Source organism: Saccoglossus kowalevskii, chromosome 9, assembly GCF_978046115.1.
Source record: "Saccoglossus kowalevskii chromosome 9, keSacKowa6.1, whole genome shotgun sequence".
Lineage (NCBI taxonomy): Eukaryota > Metazoa > Hemichordata > Enteropneusta > Harrimaniidae > Saccoglossus > Saccoglossus kowalevskii.
Window position 1 is genome coordinate 26,653,011 of NC_140649.1, and position 27,187 is coordinate 26,680,197.

At 35.9% G+C, this 27,187-nt stretch overlaps 2 protein-coding genes across 2 annotated transcripts in view; both read right to left on the reverse strand.

Moving 5' to 3' along the window:
• LOC146739120 (uncharacterized) overlaps positions 1–13,982 on the reverse strand; it is a 58,530-nt gene extending 44,548 nt beyond the window's left edge. Inside the window, exon 1 of the mRNA XM_085503800.1 lies at positions 13,840–13,982. Within this exon, the coding sequence (XP_085359926.1) occupies positions 13,840–13,923 (84 nt within the window). The 5' untranslated portion in view covers positions 13,924–13,982. The remainder of the gene's footprint in view (positions 1–13,839) is intronic.
• A 4,324-nt stretch (positions 13,983–18,306) lies between these two features.
• LOC102806062 (uncharacterized) lies at positions 18,307–21,815 on the reverse strand. The gene is made up of 8 exons (XM_006821546.2): positions 21,743–21,815; positions 21,316–21,440; positions 21,028–21,150; positions 20,399–20,502; positions 19,418–19,490; positions 19,234–19,295; positions 19,037–19,090; positions 18,307–18,637 (listed from the first exon to the last, which is right to left on the reverse strand). The coding sequence occupies exons 3-8, from the start codon at positions 21,038–21,040 to the stop codon at positions 18,545–18,547; spliced, it is 399 nt and encodes a 132-aa protein (XP_006821609.2). The 5' UTR covers positions 21,041–21,150; positions 21,316–21,440; positions 21,743–21,815; the 3' UTR covers positions 18,307–18,544.
• Between the last annotated feature and the right edge of the window lie 5,372 nt (positions 21,816–27,187).

Consider the following 27,187-nt stretch of genomic DNA (forward strand, 5'->3'; position numbering starts at 1 on the left):
ATTACATAGCTGCTGCAACAAGGTACTCTGTTGTCAGAAAACACAAATCAGTATTCATGTCATTACATAGCTGCTGCAACAAGCTACTCTGTTGTCAGAAAACACAAAACAGTATTCATGTCATTACATAGCTGCTGCAACAAGGTACTCTGTTGTAAGAAAACGCAAATCAGTATTCATGTCATTACATAGCTGCTGCAACAAGCTATTCTGTTGTCAGTAAACATATATCCGTATTCATGTCATTACATAGCTGCTGCAACATTCTACTCTGTTGTCAGTAAATACAAATCAGTATTCACGTAATTACATAGCTCCTGCAACAAGCTCCTCTGTTGTCAGAAAACACAAATCCGTATTCATGTCATTACATAGTTGTTGCAACATAATACTCTGTTGCCAGCAAATACAAATCAATAATCATGTGAATAAATACCTGCTGCAATAAGTTACTCTGTTATCAGTAAACACTAATAAGTATTCATGTCATCACATAGCTGCTGCAACAAGCTACTCTGTTGTCAGAAAACACAAATCAGTGTTCATGTCATTACATAGCTGCTGCAACAAGCTACTCTGTTGTCGGAAAACACAAATCAGTATTCATGTCATTGCATAGCTGCTGCAACAAGCTACTCTGTTGTCAAAATACACAAATCCGTATTCATGTCGTTACATAGCTGCTGCAACAAGCTACTCTGTTGTCAGAAAACACAAATCAGTGTTCATGTCATTACATAGTTGCTGCAACAAGTTACTCTGTTGTCAGAAAACACAAATCAGTATCCATGTCATTACATAGCTGCTGCAATAAGTTACTCTGTTGTCAGTAAATACAAATCAGTGTTCATGTTATTACATAGATGCTGCAATAAGTTACTCTATTGTCAGTAAATACAAATCAGTGTTCATGTTATTACATAGCTGCTGCAATAAGTTACTCTGTTGTCAGTAAATACAAATCAGTGTTCATGTTATTACATAGATGCTGCAAAAAGCTACTCTGTTGTCAGAAAACAGAAATCAGTGTTCATGTTATTACATAGCTGCTGCAAGAAGTTACTCTGTTGTCAGAAAACACAAATCAGTATTCATGTCATTACATAGCTGCTGCAATAAGTTACTCTGTTGTCAGTAAATACAAATTAGTGTTCATGTTATTACATAGATGCTGCAATAAGTTACTCTCTTGTCAGTAAATACAAATCAGTGTTCATGTTATTTCATAGCTGCTGCAATAAGTTACTCTGTTGTCAGTAAATACAAATCAGTGTTCATGTCATTACATAGCTGCTGCAACAAGCTACTCTGTTGTCAGAAAACACAAATCAGTATTCATGTCATTACATAGCTGCTGCAACAAGCTACTCTGTTGTCAGAAAACACAAATCAGTATTCATGTCATTACATAGCTGCTGCAACAAGCTATTCTGTGGTCAGTAAACACATATCCGTATTCATGTCATTATAAGCTGCAACATTCTACTCTGTTGTCAGTTAATACAAATCAGTATTCACGTAATCACATAGCTCCTGCAACAAGCTACTCTGTTGTCAGAAAACACAAATCAGTATTCATGTCATTACATAGCTGCTGCAACAAGCTACTCTGTTGTCAGAAAACACAAATCCGTATTCAGGTCATTACATAGCTGCTGCAACAAGCTACACTGTTGTCAGAAAACACAAATCAGTATTCATGTCATTACATACCTGCTGCGATAAGTTAATCTGTTGTCAGAAAACACTAATCAGTATTCATGTCATTACATAGCTGCTGCAATAAGTTACTCTGTTGTCAGAAAACACAAATCAGTGTTCATGTCATCACATAGCTGCTGCTACAAGCTACTCTGTTGTCAGAAAACACAAATCCGTATTCATGTCATTACATAGCTGCTGCAACAAGGTACTCTGTTGTCAGAAAACACAAATCAGTATTCATGTCATTACATAGCTGCTGCAACAAGCTACTCTGTTGTCAGAAAACATAAATCAGTATTCATGTCATTACATAGCTGCTGCAACAAGGTACTCTGTTGTCAGAAAACACAAATCAGTATTTATGTCATTACATAGCTGCTGCAACAAGCTATTCTGTTGTCAGTAAACATATATCCGTATTCATGTCATTACATAGATGCTGCAACATTCTACTCTGCTGTCAGTAAATACAAATCAGTATTCACGTAATTACATAGCTCCTGCAACAAGCTACTCTGTTGTCAGAAAACACAAATCCGTATTCAAGTCATTACATAGCTGTTGCAACATGATACTCTGTTGCCAGCAAATACAAATCAATAATCATGTGAATAAATACCTGCTGCAATAAGTTACTCTGTTATCAGTAAACACTAATAAGTATTCATGTCATCACATAGCTGCTGCAACAAGCTACTCTGTTGTCAGAAATCACAAATCAGTGTTCATGTCATTACATAGCTGCTGCAACAAGCTACTCTGTTGTCAGAAAACACAAATCAGTATTCATGTCATTACATAGCTGCTGCAACAAGCTACTCTGTTGTCAAAATACACAAATCCGTATTCATGTCATTACATAGCTGCTGCAACAAGCTACTCTGTTGTCAGAAAACACAAATCAGTGTTCATGTCATTACATAGCTGTTGCAACAAGTTACTCTGTTGTCAGAAAACACAAATCAGTATCCATGTCATTACATAGCTGCTGCAATAAGTTACTCTGTTGTCAGTAAATACAAATCAGTGTTCATGTTATTACATAGATGCTGCAATAAGTTACTCTATTGTCAGTAAATACAAATCAGTGTTCATGTTATTACATAGCTGCTGCAATAAGTTACTCTGTTGTCAGTAAATACAAATCAGTGTTCATGTTATTACATAGATGCTGCAAAAAGCTACTCTGTTGTCAGAAAACAGAAATCAGTGTTCATGTTATTACATAGCTGCTGCAAGAAGTTACTCTGTTGTCAGAAAACACAAATCAGTATTCATGTCATTACATAGCTGCTGCAATAAGTTACTCTGTTGTCAGTAAATACAAATCAGTGTTCATGTTATTACATAGATGCTGCAATAAGTTACTCTCTTGTCAGTAAATACAAATCAGTGTTCATGTTATTTCATAGCTGCTGAAATAAGTTACTCTGTTGTCAGTAAATACAAATCAGTGTTCATGTCATTACATAGCTGCTGCAACAAGCTACTCTGTTGTCAGAAAACACAAATCAGTATTCATGTCATTACATAGCTGCTGCAACAAGCTACTCTGTTGTCAGAAAACACAAATCAGTATTCCTGTCATTACATAGCTGCTGCAACAAGCTACTCTGTTGTCAGAAAACACAAATCAGTATTCATGTCATTACATAGCTGCTGCAACAAGGTACTCTGTTGTCAGAAAACACAAATCCGTATTCATGTCATTACATAGCTGCTGCAACAAGCTACTCTGTTGTCGGAAAACACAAATCAGTATTCATGTCATTACATAGCTGCTGGAACAGGCTAATCTGTTGTCAGTAAACACATATACGTATTCATGTCATTACATAGCTGCTGCAATAAGTTACTCTGTTGTCAGTAAATACAAATCAGTGTTCATGTTATTACATAGATGCTGCAATAAGTTACTCTCTTGTCAGTAAATACAAATCAGTGTTCATGTTATTACATAGCTGCTGCAATAAGGTACTCTGTTGTCAGAAAACACAAATCCGTATTTATGCCATTACATAGCTGCTGCAACAAGCCACTCTGTTGTCAGAAAATACAAATCAGTATTCATGTCATTACATAGCTGCTGCAACAAGCCACTCTGTTGTCAGAAAACACAAATCAGTATTCATGTCATTACATAGCTGCTGCAAAAAGCTACTCTGTTGTCAGAAAACACAAATCAGTAATCATGTCATTACATAGCTGCTGCAACAAGGTACTCTGTTGTCGGAAAACACAAATCAGTATTCATGTCATTGCATAGCTGCTGCAATAAGTTATTCTGTGGTCAGTAAATATAAATCAGTATTCATGTCATTACAGAGCAGCTGTAACAAGCTACTGTGTTGTCAGTAAATACAAATCAGTGTTCATGTCATTACATAGCTGCTGCAACAGCTACTCTGTTGTCAGAAAACACAAATCAGTGTTCATGTCATTACATAGCTGCTGCAACAAGCTACTCTGTTGTCAGAAAACACAAATCAGTATTCATGTCATTACATAGCAGCTGCAGCAAGCTACTCTGTTGTCAGAAAACACAAATCAGTATTCATGTCATTACATAGCTGCTGCAACAAGGTACTCTGTTGTCAGAAAACACATATCCGTATTTATGCCATTACATAGCTGCTGCAACAAGCCACTCTGTTGTCAGAAAACACAAATCAATATTCATGTCATTACATAGCTGCTGCAACAATCCACTCTGTTGTCAGAAAACACAAATCAGTATTCATGTCATTACATAGCTGCTGCAACAATGTACTCTGTTGTCGGAAAACACAAATCAGTATTCATGTCATTGCATAGCTGCTGCAATAAGTTATTCTGTGGTCAGTAAATATAAATCAGTATTCATGTCATTACAGAGCAGCTGTAACAAACTACTGTGTTGTCAGTAAATACAAATCAGTGTTCATGTCATTACATAGCTGCTGCAACAAGCTACCCTGTTGTCAGAAAACACAAATCAGTATTCATGTCATTACATAGCTGCTGCAATAAGTTACTCTGTTGTCAGAAAACACAAATCAGTATTCATGTCATTACATAGCTGCTGCAATAAGTTACTCTGTTGTCAGTAAATACAAATCAATGTTCATGTTATTAGATAGATGCTGCAACAAGCTACTCTCATGTCAGTAAATACAAATCAGTATTCATGTCATTACATAGCTGCTGCAATAAGTTACTCTGTTGTCAGTAAATACAAATCAGTGTTCATGTCATTACATAGCTGCTGCAATAAGTTACTCTGTTGTCAGTAAACACAAATCAGTGTTCATGTTATTACATAGCTGCTGCAATAAGTTACTCTGTTTTCAGTAAATACAAATCATTGCATAGCTGCTGCAATAAGTTATTCTGTGGTCAGTAAATATAAATCAGTATTCATGTCATTACAGAGCAGCTGTAACAAGCTACTGTGTTGTCAGTAAATACAAATCAGTGTTCATGTCATTACATAGCTGCTGCAATAAGTTACTCTGTTGTCAGTAAATACAAATCAGTGTTCATGTCATTACATAGCTGCTGCAATAAGTTACTCTGTTGTCAGTAAACACAAATCAGTGTTCATGTTATTACATAGCTGCTGCAATAAGTTACTCTGTTGTCAGTAAATACAAATCAGTGTTCATGTTATTACATAGATGCTGCAATAAGTTACTCTCTTGTCAGTAAATACAAATCTGTGTTCATGTTATTACATAGCTGCTGCAATAAGCTACTCTGTTGTCAGTAAATACAAATCATTGCATAGCTGCTGCAATAAGTTATTCTGTGGTCAGTAAATATAAATCAGTATTCATGTCATTACAGAGCAGCTGTAACAAGCTACTGTGTTGTCAGAAAACACAAATCAGTATTCATGTCATTACATAGCAGCTGCAGCAAGCTACTCTGTTGTCAGAAAACACAAATCAGTATTCATGTCATTACATAGCTGCTGCAACAAGGTACTCTGTTGTCAGAAAACACAAATCAGTATTCATGTCATTACATAGCTGCTGCAACAAGCTACTCTGTTGTCAAAAAACACAAATCCGTATTCATGACATTACATAGCTGCTGCAACAAGCCACTCTGTTGTCAGAAAACACAAATCAGTATTCATGTTATTACATAGCTGATGCAACAAGCTACTCTGTTGTCAGAAAACACAAATCAGTATTCATGCCATTACATAGCTGTTGCAACATACTACTCTGTTGTCAGTAAATACAATTCAGTGTTCATGTCATTACATAGCTGTTGCAACATACTACTCTGTTGTCAGTAAATACAAATCAGTGTTCATGTCATTACATAGCTGCTGCAACAAGCCACTCTGTTGTCAGAAAACACAAATCAGTATTCATGTCATTACATAGCTGCTGCAACAATCTACTCTGTTGTCAGTTAATGATTCAATAAATGACACAAGACACAAGGTTTTGGCAAACGTGGAAGGGGGAGCGAATTGCGGATGCAGGCGTCGCAGCGAACAGCTCCATGATGCGACTCGCCTGTGAATTGCATCATGACGCTGAGCGCGTGGTACCTGGTTGCAACCAGAGACTGTACAGGCGGGCGTCATGGCTGGCGTCCGCCTGGCGGGAGCCTGCAGATATACTCACAACCCCAGGGGGATGGCCAGCGTTGGTACCCGTGTAAAGTCTGCTTGGTCTGTGGTGGAAACCCCCTTACTTGTTTATTGCTAAGGTTGTTCATGAGCAGATAAACATGAGTTACACTTGAGTGAGATCGGTAATGGTATAGAAAGTGGTTATAGAGAGACCTTTGCATGAATGGGTGGGTGGGAGGTCTGCTGAGACGATGTGTATCGTACGGTGCGGTAAAACAAACTGATGCTTGAAGAGGATGCGAGCACAGATAAGCAAATGAACAGTCTGGTGTTACTTAATGTAAATCCGACTGAAGGACGAAATGTGAGCAAATATTGCATGAAGTACAATGTGGCATGGGAGGTGTCAAAATATGAAAGGGGGATGCCAGCTTGGTCTATGCATGTCATAATTGAGCATTACCACAGATTATAAATTATATTCATAATCATACTAAAAACACAAATCAGTATTCATGTCATTACATAGCTGCTGCAATAAGTTACTCTGTTGTCAGAAAACACAAATCAGTATTCATGTCATTACATAGCTGCTGCAATGAGTTACTCTGTTGTCAGTAAATACAAATCAGTGTTCATGTTATTACATAGATCCTGCAATAAGTTACTCTCTTGTCAGTAAATACAAATCAGTGTTCATGTTATTACATAGCTTCTGCAATAAGTTACTCTGTTGTCAGTAAATATAAATCAGTGTTCATGTTATTACATAGATGCTGCAACAAGCTACTGTGTTGTCAGTAAATACAAATCAGTGTTCATGTAATTACATAGCTGCTGCAACAAGCTACTCTGTTGTCAAAATACACAAATCAGTATTCATGTCATTACATAGCTGCTGTAACAAGCTATTCTGCTGTTAGTAAATACAAATCGGAATTCATGTCATTACATAGCTGCTGCAACAATATACTCTGTTGTTAGTAAACACAAATCTGTATTCATGACATTACATAGCTGTTGCAACATACTAGTCTGTTGCCAGCATATACAAATCAATAATCATGTGAATAAATACCTGCTGCAATAAGTTACTCTGTTGTCAGAAAACACAAATCAGTATTCATGTCATTACATAGCTGCTGCAATAAGTTACTCTGTTGTCAGTAAATATAAATCACTGTTCATGTTATTAGATAGATGCTGCAACAAGCTACTCTCTTGTCAGTAAATACAAATCAGTGTTCATGTCATTACATAGATGCTGCAATAAGTTACTCTCTTGTCATTAAATACAAATCAGTGTTCATGTTATTACATAGCTGCTGCAATAAGTTATTCTGTGGTCAGTAAATATAAATCAGTATTCATGTCATTACAGAGCAGCTGTAACAAGCTACTGTGTTGTCAGTAAATACAAATCAGTGTTCATGTCATTACATAGCTGCTGCAACAAGCTACTCTGTTGTCAGAAAACACAAATCAGTGTTCATGTCATTACATAGCTGCTGCAACAAGCTACTCTGTTGTCAGAAAACACAAATCAGTATTCATGTCATTACATAGCTGCTGCAACAAGCTACTCTGTTGTCAGAAAACACAAATCAGTATTCATGTCATTACATAGCTGCTGCAACAAGCTATTCTGTTGTTAGTAAATACAAATCAGTATTCATGTCATTACATAGCTGCTGCAACAAGCTATTCTGTTGTTAGTAAATACAAATCAGTATTCATGTCATTACATAGCTGCCGCAACAAGCTACTCTGTTGTTAGTAAATACAAAGCTGTATTCATGTCATTACATAGCTGTTGCAAGATACTACTCTGTTGCCAGCAAATACAAATCAATAATCATGTGAATAAATACCTGCTGCAATAAGTTACTCTGTTATCAGTAAACACTAGTAAGTATTCATGTCATCACATAGCTGCTGCAACAAGCTACTATGTTGACAGAAAACACAAATCAGTATTCATGTCATTACATAGCAGCTGCAACAAGCTACTCTGTTGTCAGAAAACACAAATCAGTATTCATGTCATTACATAGCAGCTGCAGCAAGCTACTCTGTTGTCAGAAAACACAAATCAGTATTCATGTCATTACATAGCTGCTGCAACAAGGTACTCTGTTGTCAGAAAACACATATCCGTATTTATGCCATTACATAGCTGCTGCAACAAGCCACTCTGTTGTCAGAAAACACAAATCAATATTCATGTCATTACATAGCTGCTGCAACAATCCACTCTGTTGTCAGAAAACACAAATCAGTATTCATGTCATTACATAGCTGCTGCAACAATGTACTCTGTTGTCGGAAAACACAAATCAGTATTCATGTCATTGCATAGCTGCTGCAATAAGTTATTCTGTGGTCAGTAAATATAAATCAGTATTCATGTCATTACAGAGCAGCTGTAACAAACTACTGTGTTGTCAGTAAATACAAATCAGTGTTCATGTCATTACATAGCTGCTGCAACAAGCTACCATGTTGTCAGAAAACACAAATCAGTATTCATGTCATTACATAGCTGCTGCAATAAGTTACTCTGTTGTCAGAAAACACAAATCAGTATTCATGTCATTACATAGCTGCTGCAATAAGTTACTCTGTTGTCAGTAAATACAAATCAATGTTCATGTTATTAGATAGATGCTGCAACAAGCTACTCTCATGTCAGTAAATACAAATCAGTATTCATGTCATTACATAGCTGCTGCAATAAGTTACTCTGTTGTCAGTAAATACAAATCAGTGTTCATGTCATTACATAGCTGCTGCAATAAGTTACTCTGTTGTCAGTAAACACAAATCAGTGTTCATGTTATTACATAGCTGCTGCAATAAGTTACTCTGTTTTCAGTAAATACAAATCATTGCATAGCTGCTGCAATAAGTTATTCTGTGGTCAGTAAATATAAATCAGTATTCATGTCATTACAGAGCAGCTGTAACAAGCTACTGTGTTGTCAGTAAATACAAATCAGTGTTCATGTCATTACATAGCTGCTGCAATAAGTTACTCTGTTGTCAGTAAATACAAATCAGTGTTCATGTCATTACATAGCTGCTGCAATAAGTTACTCTGTTGTCAGTAAACACAAATCAGTGTTCATGTTATTACATAGCTGCTGCAATAAGTTACTCTGTTGTCAGTAAATACAAATCAGTGTTCATGTTATTACATAGATGCTGCAATAAGTTACTCTCTTGTCAGTAAATACAAATCAGTGTTCATGTTATTACATAGCTGCTGCAATAAGCTACTCTGTTGTCAGTAAATACAAATCATTGCATAGCTGCTGCAATAAGTTATTCTGTGGTCAGTAAATATAAATCAGTATTCATGTCATTACAGAGCAGCTGTAACAAGCTACTGTGTTGTCAGAAAACACAAATCAGTATTCATGTCATTACATAGCAGCTGCAGCAAGCTACTCTGTTGTCAGAAAACACAAATCAGTATTCATGTCATTACATAGCTGCTGCAACAAGGTACTCTGTTGTCAGAAAACACAAATCAGTATTCATGTCATTACATAGCTGCTGCAACAAGCTACTCTGTTGTCAAAAAACACAAATCCGTATTCATGACATTACATAGCTGCTGCAACAAGCCACTCTGTTGTCAGAAAACACAAATCAGTATTCATGTTATTACATAGCTGATGCAACAAGCTACTCTGTTGTCAGAAAACACAAATCAGTATTCATGCCATTACATAGCTGTTGCAACATACTACTCTGTTGTCAGTAAATACAATTCAGTGTTCATGTCATTACATAGCTGTTGCAACATACTACTCTGTTGTCAGTAAATACAAATCAGTGTTCATGTCATTACATAGCTGCTGCAACAAGCCACTCTGTTGTCAGAAAACACAAATCAGTATTCATGTCATTACATAGCTGCTGCAACAATCTACTCTGTTGTCAGTTAATGATTCAATAAATGACACAAGACACAAGGTTTTGGCAAACGTGGAAGGGGGAGCGAATTGCGGATGCAGGCGTCGCAGCGAACAGCTCCATGATGCGACTCGCCTGTGAATTGCATCATGACGCTGAGCGCGTGGTACCTGGTTGCAACCAGAGACTGTACAGGCGGGCGTCATGGCTGGCGTCCCCCTGGCGGGAGCCTGCAGATACACTCACAACCCCAGGGGGATGGCCAGCGTTGGTACCCGTGTAAAGTCTGCTTGGTCTGTGGTGGAAACCCCCTTACTTGTTTATTGCTAAGGTTGTTCATGAGCAGATAAACATGAGTTACACTTGAGTGAGATCGGTAATGGTATAGAAAGTGGTTATAGAGAGACCTTTGCATGAATGGGTGGGTGGGAGGTCTGCTGAGACGATGTGTATCGTACGGTGCGGTAAAACAAACTGATGCTTGAAGAGGATGCGAGCACAGATAAGCAAATGAACAGTCTGGTGTTACTTAATGTAAATCCGACTGAAGGACGAAATGTGAGCAAATATTGCATGAAGTACAATGTGGCATGGGAGGTGTCAAAATATGAAAGGGGGATGCCAGCTTGGTCTATGCATGTCATAATTGAGCATTACCACAGATTATAAATTATATTCATAATCATACTAAAAACACAAATCAGTATTCATGTCATTACATAGCTGCTGCAATAAGTTACTCTGTTGTCAGAAAACACAAATCAGTATTCATGTCATTACATAGCTGCTGCAATGAGTTACTCTGTTGTCAGTAAATACAAATCAGTGTTCATGTTATTACATAGATCCTGCAATAAGTTACTCTCTTGTCAGTAAATACAAATCAGTGTTCATGTTATTACATAGCTTCTGCAATAAGTTACTCTGTTGTCAGTAAATATAAATCAGTGTTCATGTTATTACATAGATGCTGCAACAAGCTACTGTGTTGTCAGTAAATACAAATCAGTGTTCATGTAATTACATAGCTGCTGCAACAAGCTACTCTGTTGTCAAAATACACAAATCAGTATTCATGTCATTACATAGCTGCTGTAACAAGCTATTCTGCTGTTAGTAAATACAAATCGGAATTCATGTCATTACATAGCTGCTGCAACAATATACTCTGTTGTTAGTAAACACAAATCTGTATTCATGACATTACATAGCTGTTGCAACATACTAGTCTGTTGCCAGCATATACAAATCAATAATCATGTGAATAAATACCTGCTGCAATAAGTTACTCTGTTGTCAGAAAACACAAATCAGTATTCATGTCATTACATAGCTGCTGCAATAAGTTACTCTGTTGTCAGTAAATATAAATCACTGTTCATGTTATTAGATAGATGCTGCAACAAGCTACTCTCTTGTCAGTAAATACAAATCAGTGTTCATGTCATTACATAGATGCTGCAATAAGTTACTCTCTTGTCATTAAATACAAATCAGTGTTCATGTTATTACATAGCTGCTGCAATAAGTTATTCTGTGGTCAGTAAATATAAATCAGTATTCATGTCATTACAGAGCAGCTGTAACAAGCTACTGTGTTGTCAGTAAATACAAATCAGTGTTCATGTCATTACATAGCTGCTGCAACAAGCTACTCTGTTGTCAGAAAACACAAATCAGTGTTCATGTCATTACATAGCTGCTGCAACAAGCTACTCTGTTGTCAGAAAACACAAATCAGTATTCATGTCATTACATAGCTGCTGCAACAAGCTACTCTGTTGTCAGAAAACACAAATCAGTATTCATGTCATTACATAGCTGCTGCAACAAGCTATTCTGTTGTTAGTAAATACAAATCAGTATTCATGTCATTACATAGCTGCTGCAACAAGCTATTCTGTTGTTAGTAAATACAAATCAGTATTCATGTCATTACATAGCTGCCGCAACAAGCTACTCTGTTGTTAGTAAATACAAAGCTGTATTCATGTCATTACATAGCTGTTGCAAGATACTACTCTGTTGCCAGCAAATACAAATCAATAATCATGTGAATAAATACCTGCTGCAATAAGTTACTCTGTTATCAGTAAACACTAGTAAGTATTCATGTCATCACATAGCTGCTGCAACAAGCTACTATGTTGACAGAAAACACAATACAGTATTCATGTCATTACATAGCTGCTGCAACAAGCTACTCTGATGTCAGAAAACACAAATCAGTATTCATGTCATTACATAGCTGCTGCAACAAGCTACTCTGTTGTAAAAATACACAAATCCGTATTCATGTCATTACATAGCTGCTGCAACAAGCCACTCTGTTGTCAGTAAATACAAATCAGTATTCATGTCATTACATAGCTGCTGCAACAGGCTACTCTGTTGTCAGAAAACACAAATCAGTATTCATGCCAGTACATAGCTGCTGCAACAAGCTACTCTGATGTCAGAAAACACAAATCAGTATTCATGTCATTACATAGCTGCTGCAACAAGCTACTCTGTTGTAAAAATACACAAATCCGTATTCATGTCATTACATAGCTGCTGCAACAAGCCACTCTGTTGTCAGTAAATACAAATCAGTATTCATGTCATTACATAGCTGCTGCAACAAGCTACTCTGTTGTCAGAAAACACAAATCAGTATTCATGTCAGTACATAGCTGCTGCAACAAGCTACTCTGTTGTCAGAAAACACAAATCAGTATTCATGTCATTACATAGCTGCTGCAACAAGCTACTCTGTTGTCAGAAAACACAAATCAGTATTCATGTCATTACATAGCTGCTGCAACAAGCTACTCTGTTGTCAGAAAACACAAATCAGTATTCATGTCATTACATAGCTGCTGCAACAAGCTACTCTGTTGTCAAAAAACACAAATCTGTATTTATGTCATTACATAGCTGCTGCAACAACCTACTCTGTTGTCAGAAAACACAAATCAGTATTCATGTCATTACATAGCTGCTGCAACAAGCTACTCTGTTGTCAAAATACACAAGTCCGTATTCATGTCATTACATAGCTGCTGCAACAAGCCACTCTGTTGTCAGAAAACTCACATCAGTATTCATGCCATTACATAGCTGCTGCAACAAGCTACTCTGTTGTCAGAAAACACAAATCAGTATTCATGTCATTACATAGCTGCTGCAACAAGCTACTCTGTTGTCAGTAAATACAAATCAGTATTCATGTCATTACATAGCTGCTGCAACAAGCTACTCTGTACTTCCTGTAAATAGCTGTCGCAACAACCGATTTTGTTGTAAATTGGTATACATGACGTCATACACAGTGCATAAATAGCCATGTGTGTAAAACAGACGTCGCTTGTAATTGATCGTATTTTTAAATACAATATTATAAATCACCACTATCACAACTGAAGGTTTCATGACGGCATATCTTTACATTATAATGTATACCTCTGTTGGAATGTCAATTGATTTCAACAAAAGTTTAAATAAAGTTATTCAATTCAGATGGTGGCGGGTTATAACAACAATAATGAATCCCCTGAGCGTCACAATGGTTACGATTATGGTCTAGACGCCTCACACATTATATTGCCCTTGACCAATTGGCGTTATTGTGGTTTCCTTATCGTTTGGCATATGTTACGTACCAGTGTACTAGAAGTAAATCTCGCTAAAACGTGCCAAATTCCACGGTATCTAAGTTGAAGCGCCATGGTTGGTATTGGTTGCATAAACACGTACTGTATACAGCAGTAGACAAGGTGATACCAGAGTTAGTTTTTGTCTGTGAGTCAGCGACTTTTAGAGGTCAAATAATCATGCTATATATAGAACAATAGAAGGCTATAGAAGGCTGAAGGGAACCATGCCTCCATTTATCAAAAGAAATATGCTATAAAAATATTCGAACTTTTGCTACGCAATGCACGAATAATTTCAAGAATGGGTAACGTGTGTGTCAGTTCGACTACTGTGCGTTCGAGTCCAACCATTGAGGCTTCTTGTTACCACAATACAACTTGTTCAGTGTTACATCTGGGTTCAAATATTAGATACAGGCCGAGTACGCGGTCGCTTCTGGGGTTATGTCGTTGTTACCGCGAAGGTGATTTCATAGACACGAGTCCTTTCAATATCATTGAGCAAATGTTATTCTGAGGAAAGAACTATGTACTCTTTTCCCTCATGGAATATGTTATAACAGCCTTGGATATTTTATTATTCTGAACGCGTGTGTACGAGTAATGAACGTTCCGAAATGCATATTGAAAACATGAATGGTGGGTGATTTATTCAAAGCTGCATAACGATCACTTAATGAATATTCATGATCTACCGCTGAACATAATATAGTTTGAAAGCCAATAGCTGATGTCTTATTTTACGTATATCCTGTAGCAACTTTGAGTTCGCAGTGGTTACTTATTGGTACCACTAACCTTTTAATAGCGTTAGCCAAGTGAAGGAAATTGAATATACAAGACAGGTACACTAAACTATACTGTCAATTGGCAGGTCCGGGAAGACATGGGTCCGTAATTTATTGGAACTTGTCACAACAATATATACTGGATCTCTTTATAATGCTATTGGTTTGTACAGAGCTGGTGAGTTCCAACTTTTCTATATCATGCATGTGGGGCTATTATATCAGAGCACACAGGAAATAAAATGACAAATCATCACATTCAATAAATGCCATTGACATGTTTTAAATTGTCACAAATAAACATGGCAATGTTTCAATCAATTATGTAAAACTTACACATATAACATAATTTTACTTGTATTTGTCGCTATTGTAAGTTAATTGTATTATATTTAGCATTATGTCAACATCGAAAGCCTTTTGTTATTGTAATGTTTATTATTATTCTTATTCTGCCGTTTTTCACAATTTTCAAAACTCTTGACCTGAAACTTTACAGACACAATCTATATGCAATTTTCTAAAACGTCAAAGTTTTTCGATTTTGATATGTGACGTCATTCGGCCGCCATCTTGGGTTTAGTAAAACCCGGAAGTGCTCGATTGCACCACTTTCTGAGGGTCTAGGATCTCTAAATTTGTTTATGTAGCACCTGTGGTATGTGCTTACCAATATTCATGAAAAAAAACTTGAGTGAACATGTGACCTCTGCCGCCATATTTTTTTCCTCATATCCTCATATGGTCAAAAAATCACTAAAATAGATATGCCATAAAATTACTGCCCGAATGACATGAAACTTAGTATACATGTAGAGAGTAACAGTTTCATGACTGCCTACAAAAATGTACTGATTGCTAGAGTTGACCATATATGGTCATAGAACTCATTAAATATGCATGTCTCTAATATCCAAGCACTATTGCATGTACAAACATGGAACCAACGCTATATTGAAGGCATTGGACAAAAGAAATTACAAACATGTTCAATGACCATATATGGTCAATGAACTGATTAAATATGCATGTCTCGAATATCTCAAGCACTATTGCACATACAAACAGGAAACCAATGCTATATTGAAGACATTGGACAAGAGAAATTGCTAAAATGTTTAGTGACCATTTTTGGTCATACAACTCATTAAATATGCATATCTATGATATCTACAGCACCATTGAAGTTAGAGACATGGAAATAACGCTATAGTGAAGGCATTGGATAAGACCATCGTGTTACCTACATGTATATAGATTGCACACATGAAATCTTTCAAACTTTTTTTTTCAAATTCAATGGTATTATGGCCCTTTACTTGAAAGCCGGTTAGACTGGTCCCAATATAGTGTGAACTGGTCATGGTTTACCATATCAGTACCTTTCCTCACCTGTTAGCAAAATTGTGACCTGTTTGCCATATAGTGTGATCAGTTCACCAAGCTGTGATTAGATCAACATATATTGTGATCAATTTGCCTACAGTATATAGTAAACTGATCACAGTACATGTCTCCATTACCCTAGAAAGTGTAATGTCATAACTATGTTGCATAAATGCAATTCTGTGCTAATGCAGGCATTGCATCGAAAGCCGGTAATCGCTACTTGAAGCTATATTTATTATTATATTTTATAGAATTTATTGGCGAATACGACGACCCCGAATTTATAAATGTCACGGGTTCGCTCTAACATTTGATAGTGGAGTAATACTAATCGGAAATCCATACGACTCACTCATATCGTTTTTTACATTCAAAACAAAGTGCATAATGGCAAAACAAAATGCCGAGGGCTTTAATAACAGTAAGTGTTTTAAGTTTATTATTTTGTCATGATTTATATTTTCATGTATTTCGGTGAGGCCGCTTTTTGTAGTCATAGCGACATTCACTGATGACCCCTGGATAATCCACACCTGCTCGTAGCTTGTCATGATCAGGTTCATTCGTATGTTAGGGAATTAGTGATTGGAACAACTGGCTGATATAATGGTCGACTATGGAAGTTGGTTAAGTCAACGAGACGCCTATAAGTATGAGAGTTATGTCCCGACATCGGGGTCAATTAATTATGGCGTGTTGAATACTTTGCGTGATTGGTTATATGTGTGGAGGCCACGCCTCGAGCTCTTAAACTTCTCTGTAATGATTGGCTAACAGTTGGAATGTGAATAAAGCTGATCTCAGTTAGTTGTGGCAAGCTCTCGACAAGGCCGAGTCTTGAGGCGGCCGTGGCAGAGTTACAACGTGGCTGAGACCAAATGTGACACGATTAGATTCTCTGTGTGTCTTTGTTCGATAGAAAGGTGGAGAATTCCCCGAACTTGGTACCTCTGACGTGAAGGTTTAATAACACTCAAATTAATTTCACAATTTCGTCCACGTTTCATTGTCATTCACACCGTTATTCATTGATTTAATTTCTCTTAAGTTTTACTTAAGTTCCGGGGGAAAATCTATTATTATACTACAAAGAACTGACGCAACACCCGATGCAGGACTTGAGAAAATATTGAATTTTCAGAACGTCACATTCACCCCGGAACGTTGTCGGTGCGTTGCAAAGGACATAGAGGGCAAGTTTCATAGGCAGTATAAGGAGGCATTCCAATTCGACCCATACACTAAAGAAATGCATGTAATTATGGATGCAGATATTGAAATTGCAAACAGACTATTGAAAAGTATAAGAATCATACCTTGTGTGTTCTACACAATTGGTGTAATTTCGAATTATATCATGGTAAAAACATTCCCGCTGATAGCACCATTCATAAAGATGGCAGAGAACAGATACATCGTATGCATATTTGTGTTTAATGTTAGATCAGACTGGCACTATGTGTATGGGCACATGCTTGTCACACAAAACACAACATATATTACAATATGGTTGATAATTGACAACCTGTTTTTATTGAGATTAAAAGTGATTCAATTTAAAAATTAGTACCAATCAAATGCATATGAACGCCTAAAATACGCGTGTAAATTCCACAGTGAAAATCATTTACTTCATTGTTATAAGTGTGTATATCCATACGTACCATACATTATTCAGTATTATATTATATTATAGCATTGCCAATACCAGCGAATTTTATGACGTCATTACCACAGATTATTCGCGATACTGTATTGCATTATTGAGCATCAAGGCTTGAATACAGGGGGCATGCGCCACCAATATTTTGAAGACCTTCCTGTCGTTGAGCTCGCCGACTTGCTGCGGGTACAGTACAGCAAGCCGTCGCTGTCTGGTTTACGAGCTTCAATCCATCGACACATCACTGGTCCTCCCGATCATCGCTAAATTAACATCACGTAGGATAGGGAGTTCAAAGTTTGTCTATTTTTTGTATACGTGTTGTGTTGGCCGCTGCACACTGTATTGTGCTTGTGTGTGTGAATGGGAATTCCAAGGCCAATATCATGTAGACGGGATTCTGTTGAATGTTTCTTCCAAATTATCTTAGTTTTAACGTATGAAAATTCACTGACATTGCCAATGCAACAACATAATAACAATAATGTACTCCCCGGTGGCTCATAATGCTCGACTACGCCTTGCACATTATGTCGTGCAGAATGTGCTTTCGTTCATTATGAGCCACCATATATGGAGTACATTATTGTTTTAAAAATGTTACTTTGCGAACAATGCGCACACAATGATGTATTTTTAAGCTTGTCTACTTACATAACACATATAGCAGGGCAATGATGTCAAAGTAAAAACTTATTTAAATATACCGAGAACAATTATAGCAATTTCTGCGGAATTTTCTTCAAATAAGAAGAAACTGCTTGTGATCTTTAGTAATTTGGAAAGCGTCTCTGGCACAATTCCCTGATTTCCACCAAAATCACTGGTCAATTAACACGCTTTATTAAATAGTGTGATCATCTAAACGTTTCTATTGTGCTGATGCTCCCCAGTCCACATGAATGAGGGCGCCCGTTATTTCATCAGCAGAGGTGGAACAGAGAAATGCGGCGACCTCGCCAATCTGAAAAATATAACGTAAAATATATTTATATACAGGTTAAACGTCGATTGATAATTAATAATCATAACTAATATTGCACTGAGGGTGTTACAATGTATTATTTGGCGATCCATGTACGACTTGTAAGGGGCCAACAATTGTAAAGTAACATGTACTTTTCTGTATCATCAGTTTTGTATATATTCATATAATTACTCACGACAGTGTATTTTAAAACATAGAACTAATTTTGAGCTGTGTCACCAAGGTTTCACAAAATATTATACAAATTAGCCATTACTCGGACATATTCGGCGATTGTACTTAAAATGTACAGTTTATTCAATATGGTGGAATAAGCGATTTTTCCCTTATTTTTAACAGGTCAGTTGTTATAAAAAAAATGATAAAACACTGTACCTTATCAGGGTCCAATAGTTCACCAGATGGATTATTTTGGTTCACGAAATTTCTCTAGTAATTAATAAAAAATGTTAATAATAAAGGCTACAAGTGTATATACACTAGTATGACATGGATAGCGTTGGTACCAGATCACTTTGAGAGATAAAGTCTGGCTGAGTTACATTGTGTTTGTATCTGAGATGATGTTATACCTTTATTTTTTTTAATGGTATTCCTGTTTCATCTGATGCGGCTTTGACAAATCTCTCCAAACCTGAAAACATGTAAAAAACCTAATCTTTAAAATTAGGTGAAATATGGTGGATGGTGGTCCAGCATTATGGAGTGAATTACTGCAGTTAAAATTGCTCAGTGATTTATTATGCGTTTACCTACTTGCGGTCTTCACTATAGCAGGGCAGATGGCGTTGCATGTAACCCCTGTGCCAGATGTTTCTAAGGCCACTGTCTGTAAAACCAATTTTTAAAAAGTCACACTCACTGTTAACATTTGAAAAGACATGGTTTCAATCATCATTTACTATACTACCATAGTCTGTTTGATGGGTAGTTATGCGGTTCAAACAACACAATTATATGAAATATGCGTTATATGGTGTATTTTAATAATATTTAAAAATATATACCTAATTTGAACACATGCGAACTTGGCATTTGGTAATATGGCAATTACGCATTTAATATTTGAATCAGTAATCCATTGTTCATATGTATATGAAGTTTATTATGATAAATTCCAGTCTACAATATGCAATCTCAACTGGTTTCACAAAGTCAAAACTTTTCATATCTGACTACAGATCTTAAAACGTTAATGGTCTCCGTTTAACGGTCAGATCAGTAACAAGCTACTTGTTTTTGCTTCACAACTAATATTCTATTCTCTCCCATCTTCGGAACAACTGCTCCAAATATTATAGTGTCACGAGTTAGAGAAACAGTTATCCTCGTGGCGGAGGAAATGAACACTGTTTGAAATGCAAAAAAACAAGTTTTGTTTGTAACTATTATCCTGACACGTGAACATATCCAGAGAGCACGTTAAGGTGACAGACACACCAAAACAATATTGTACAACACGTCGTATTTTATACCACGTCCTATCGAACGACTAACTATTAGAAATCACTCAGTAATCAACGCCATTTGCAATAATCTAAAACAGTTCTCCACAAAATCATGTTTGTCTTAGATTATTCCAATTTGGTAATCTTAAAGTGACCGATGGCGTAACACTGTTATGGATCGTTAAAATTATTGTAACTATTGTAATATCAATGCAATACACTTGTGAATATATTTTCACGATAATGTACGTGCATTTAGTAATGTTTGTTTCACATCACCTAATCGTACCTTGGTTAAACCGTTAATGCCATGCTTGTATGCAATCATACCACTCACATTAGGGCATCCTCTTTCACCCCAAATAGAACTGTTATTGATAATTCTTCCCCATCCTGTAAGATAAAGATAACACTTATATGTATTGAAAACAAGAAGGATTATGCATTATAACAGGTGTATTAAATTATAGATAAAACAACAAAGTGAATCTCTTGATAACTTACATAATATTTCTAATGTCACCAAAATCGACAGTCCGCGCCATGCATAATCGAATGAAAATACTTTCATTTTTTGATTCTGAAAATAGCAATGAACTACACACTCCACACAAACTTGCTGAGGGAGAGGCTATTGAACTAAGAACAATATACTAACGCTCGGTTAATTATTACTTCATTTCCCTTAATAAAATGTAAATGAATGGAAAATAACGAAAAGAAGCGAGCTGTATAAATTGAGTAGTAGGAACACCACACCGGATAAATCACGCTACGAGCTTATTTGATTCATTGTAAAATTATATTCTACATAGTACGAATTCAGTTTAGCGACCTCTCCTGGGACAAACAAAAATGAAACAGATTTCATCAAATTCTCAACATATATCTTATTAATAATAACTTGCTGTGTCTTACCTTTCTGTTTCATGTTTGCCAATGTTAAACTTGTCAAATAAAAAGCTGATGTCAAATTAACACGTAATTGTTTCTCCCATCTGTCAATTCCATAATTTTCCACTGGTGCAGTGACTAAGATTGCTAAACAAACAAATCGATGGTTTTTATATCAATAAATTACATATATTAATTAGGATAGGACGTTGAACTCGGCTGTCGTAGAGAGACATTAAAAGATTATGCGATACAACGTCACATAATTATAATTCAACCGTGGGGTTACTTGGTGTGGCTGTAATAACTTACCGGCGTTATTTACAAGGATGTCAATGCCACCAGAGTACAGATGTTTAATGTTGTGGAAAAGAACCAACACTTCTTTTAGGTTACCAAAGTCAGCACGAAAATAATGAACAGGTACTTCGTATTGACTGGAATAAACATTTGAATTAGTAACAAAATCATTTTTTTCATGTGTACATAAATGTATATTCTACAACACACAGTGAAACATTCTGGCGCTGTACATATAATTAGTGAAATTCAAGATGGAAGTCACAATCCGTGGTGTTGACACTATAGTCAAATTCAACATTTAAACCTAATTTAGTTTAAATTAGGATGTCATACTTTTATGCAGTTTATATTCACATTAGTAAACGTAGCTTTTGTTGTCATGTCAACTCACTATATTATTAACTAGAGTTTTATCTGGCAATACAACTAAAATTACCTTTGTAAGTCCTCCCGTATATCTTCAACTTTGTCACCGCTTCTGCTGCCATGTAACACTATACTGCATCCACGCTGTGCAAGACTTCTGGCAATAGATATACCTATGCCTTCTTTATCACTCGATCCAGTTACCAAGGCAACCTTTCCTTGTATGCCAGTGTGCACTCTTCTCTGTCTCTCATTTTTGGAATTTTCAATATAAATATAAATAAATGAAGTTTTCTTATTCATGTCTCGCTTATCATTAGAAGATTCATTTTACATTTGCTATCCCTAGCAACACAACCATGACAACACGGGTTACCCAGAAGGCTAAAAAAAAGATGTATACACTATGGTGTTTACGCATTAATCTTGAATTTGATCAGCAACAGTAAATAATGGTCTAGAATGGAATATAATGCTGTCATGTTTTTATGCAGTTTATACGTATATTAGTAAACATAGCTTTGGTTTTCAGTTATTTAAATTCCAAAAAATACTTGTTCGCAAATTATGTGACACATTCAAAGAGGGCAATGTCATGCACTGTAATGCAATGCTCAAATTCAAGCATAAAGAGAACTAGTTTGCACGAATAGATTAAAAACTGCATACTGCCATACTGTTCTATATCTGACTTGGTGTGCAGCAAGTATTTCGATTGACCTATTTACCACCAGTGTTTTTCTGTACCTCTGTTGTATATGTATGTCATACTATGGCAACAGAAAGTTGATTTAATTTTAGTTATCGACACGAAACGGTCAATATTTACATCAAACTCTTTAACTACATAGAGGACATTCAGTGTATGTGCCCGTGTTCGCTGTAGGAAGTCACGTGTACTTACAATTGAACTGGATATAAATCGTCTCGCAAGTCTTGCTAGAGAGTGGCAATTATGCGTCGACGCCATGTCAACGTTACCTAGTTTTGTGCAGCGATTTTAAACAGGGAAGCGTGACATTCTTGTTCGGGTAGCAAAAGTGTTATTTTGAGACCAGTCAATATATAACCCCGGGGTATAGCCCGGCACAGGTCAACGAGGTTATATATTAGACTGCATGTAGCCTTTGACCCGTAATCTTAAAACTCCCTAACTAGCTTTAAAAATAACAAATATAACACACCAACACAACATTGGGTCGTTTTGGTCATCGCTGGTCACCATGTTTCCCAGGAATCTTGCAAATATAGATTGGATCGCAATTACTGTAGGTAAATAGTCTCTCACCCCCTAGTTAGGGATTGGTCAGCTACTTCAGCCGGGGGGGGGGGGTCGGCAGATTCCATTTTGCCAGCTTTAAATCCCAGTTGACCCACCCTATCCAATGAAAAAAAGTGGGCGACCCACCACATCATTATATATTAAAACATGCTGACCCCCCCCCCTTAAAAATAAAGAAACTACATTAACAGTTTTGGCTCTGATATGATTACAAAATGTATTATATGTGCTGTGAAAATATCATGGTTTGCCATAATTTTGGGATAATTTTTAGTGTTTGCATTTAATAGACCTTAACGACTTCAGAAAAAGGCTGCAGGAAGGAGGGCAATTTATGCTGCTGGAGATTGTAAATAAAAACAAATGTGGAATACTCACTTGATAAACGCCCTTATAAAATAAGAAAAGAAGATTTGAATCTAGGTGGTTTGATCACTTTGAAAACTAATTTGGATTTAAAATATCTTTCATATCTTATTGACCAGGAATGATTTACACCCGATGCACAGTCTGTGCTTATGAAAACAAAGGAAACTTTGATTTTTGTTATTGATATTTTACAGAGCAAAACATGCGTATTTAAAAGTTAAAAAAACACTATTTATTTATTTATTTATTTATTTGTTCATCATTTATTTCAATTTACCGGTATATATCAGCATTTTCACAAATTTAACTTTTTTGATTTGTTGAACAAAAACTGTCACAGCTCTTAGTACTAAATGCCGTGTTGTCATTCCGTCTCCTGTTATAATTGGATAAATCAAGTAAATATCTTATACAATGGTGACTTAATCTGATAATCTTAATAATCTGATATCAGCAGCACATGGACTTGGGATGTGTTTAAAACTTAACAGTATAATTGGAGCTCAAGCCACATTGCATAATCTGTTAGTTATTTGGCAACTTTAACCTCAAAATATTTAGCCTATAACTTTTTTTTCATCAACAAATTTATAGGTAATAGTTATTATTGAGAACACATTTGTACGATTAACTTTATTATTTTTGTTCTGAAATATTTTTTTAAAAGTGTATGCATATGCGTGTGTGAATTCTGGAAAACATGGTGACCCCACGCTATTCATGATGATAATAACCTTTATCGATATCTTATCCCTTCTGGGATCTAGATTAGAATACAATAAGGATATAAGGAACAATAAAATATATAAGAAATACTAATAATTAAAAAAAATAGTAAAATAAATAGTAATACTGTGAAAATATTATTATATAAATAGTTTTTTTGGTGTTTTTTGCGGCAGCTGGTAAATTGCTTTTCATGAAGTTCTCTCTTTAAGTAAAACAGTCACTGATACACTTGGAAATTGCTTGGACAGTTTCAGAATTTTTGTTATTGAGAAATGCTTTCAGATTACCGGATAGGTTTAAGTTTTCAAACAAAGCATCTCTTTCAAATTTGTACAGGTTACAATTGAAGAGGAAGTGTTCTTCATCTTCAGTTTCATTGGAGTCACAGACAGGGCATGTTCTATTTGAGATAATTATGCTGTGATAGCGCCCAAATTCAATCTGAAGTATGTGGGCACTTATCCTCAGTTTAGTCATAGATGATCTGTGGATGGGGTTTTTAATAAATTCAAGGTATTTTTCAAGTGTAAAGTCAGTTTTCAGCTGTCTTTAGGTACGAGGTTTACGTTTGTGATTAGTGCCTTTATTGTCGTTATGCATTGTTTCTGTGCAGTGTTATTCAAACATATTTTTAGTTGTTTTGTAGCTAATGAGATAATACTGTTTTTTTCGCAAACATCGCCAATTTCTAAAAGGTTCTGTAATTTTTGATGCCTGTGGTCCAATTACTGATGTTTTCTTTGTCCAAATTGGTGCCAAGTTTATAGACTTCAATCAGAGTGTTTTCGTGTATGTGTTTTATTTTTACCCAGTAGTTAATCATACGTTTGATGCTTGAGATGATAAGTGGATATCTTCCCAGTTCAAGTGAACATGCAAAGTTTGTAGCTTTACAGTTTACTTGTAGTAGGTACTTACACATTTTGTATTTTTTTCCATAGGCAAGGATTGTTTAAACAAGTCTGTTGAGTGCAGATTTCACTACAGTAGAGTAAAATTGGTTTAACCATAGCATCAAACAATTTCAGATGTGTTTTGATTGGAATATTTGATTGGAATGATATCAAAAACATGGTGACTCCCATTCATGATATCAAAAACTGGGTGACCTCGCCTATTCGCAAAATCCCTCTCTACTGATCCACCGACACACCCCAGGCCGAACCCATATTACAGAGAGACTGTGGTTATTACAGGTATAACTGATTTTTCGTCGCCAGAGTGATTCACATCCCAAATTTTGGTTTCCCGGGCGTCTCTAAAAAATAATCTGTCCTACTGCCCTCGATCTTTTTTCGCTCGAAAGGCAAAAGATCGGACGATTCATTTTGTTTCCAATTCGTTGTATGCCTAGAAATATGGTAACGTTGTTTTTTTGGTGAATATATAACATGTTCTGTTCCAATAAAGGATTTTGATATACATAACAATACTTAAGTTACTGAACATCTCCTGTAATCTCTCGATGATGGACTTCCTGTACGTAAAACATACTCTCGAACTTGACAACATTCTATTTCAGACCACTAAGCAAATAGATGGAAATACCAGTTGCATAAATCATGAAGATTGGTGATTCGATTGCTGTATTCATGTCATTACATAACTGCTGCAACATGTTACTTTAAATACAATATTTTAAATCACCACTATCAGAGATTTTATGACGTAATATCTTTACATTATAATGCAAACCTCTGTTGGCAAGTCAATTGTTTTTCAACCGAAGCTTTCATGTTTAACTAAATTTATTTAATTCAGATGGTGGCGAGTTATAACAACAATAATGAATAATGAGCGTCATAATGGTCATGAATGGTCTAGACGCCTCCAACATTATCTTGCCATTGACCAATATGGCGTTGTTATGGTTTCCTTATCGTTTGGCATATGTTACACACCAGTGTACCAGAAGTAAATCTCGCTATCGTGCCAAATTGCATGCTTTCCGCGCATGGTCGATATTCGTTGTATAAACTCGTACTGTATTTAGCAGTGAACAAGGTGAGTTAGTTATAGTCTATGTGTAAGTCTTATGTCGCGCGGCTTTTGGATGCCAAATGGCCATGCTATATATGGAAGAATCGAAGGCTATAGAATGCTGAAGGGAAAGCATGCCCCTATTTTCAGAAAAACAAACATATGCTATAAAGTCAGTTTGACTATTGTGTGTCCGAGCCCAATCATACTAGTATGTAGCTTAATAAAACGTGGTAAGTGTTATATCTGGGTTTAACTATAAGACAAAGAGAGTCCCGTCAACATCCTTGAGCAAAATTGATTCCGCGAAAATAGCTATAACCTGTGTCACATGGAATACGGTATATAAGCCCTGGGTATTGTATCATGTTGAACGCGTGTGTACGGTTAATGAAAGTTTCGAAATGCATATTGAAAACATTAATGGTGGGTGATTTATTCAAATCTGCATAACGATCACTTCATCATCTACTGCTGAACATAAAATAGTTTGAAAGGAAATAGCTGATATTCTGTTGGTACTGGTTTGAACCCATAGTGTTTTTTGTTTGTTTGTACTATTAACCTTGGTAATAATATTTATTCAAGGTGAAACCATTTGGCATAGTTCTCATATATTTGAAGAACTCTGGGAAATGTTTCAATATTATTGTTAAAATGTTGTCTCAGATTTATAAATAAAAAAATCCATTTTTAACAATTATATTGTGGTACTGTTTGGGAAAGCAAGTGAAACATTCTAATCAGTTCCTATTTCCTATTTTTGTCAAATGCTATTTTTTACTTCTTCGTGAGAACAGCAGGTTATATTTTTAAATACCTCGTATAATTTAATCATTTTGAGGCAACTCCAATTCTCATTTTTGTTCTGGCTTGTTCTTGAAATAGCTAACCCAAACCATTTTGCTATACATAACCATTATTGAGTTGGACGAGAATCGATTTGATTTAATCATTTTGTGTCGTTATAATAATCATCATTTTCGACGTCTTTGTTAAATCTAACAGTCGCATTTTGTTAATACATGATAAGATTTGGTAGCAACGTCAATTCGCATTTTTTGTAAAAAAAAAAAAAAACACATAGCCAAAGTATTTTGATACATGTGTAAGTACATTGACATCTAATTTCACCATTGATTGATTTATAAGAAC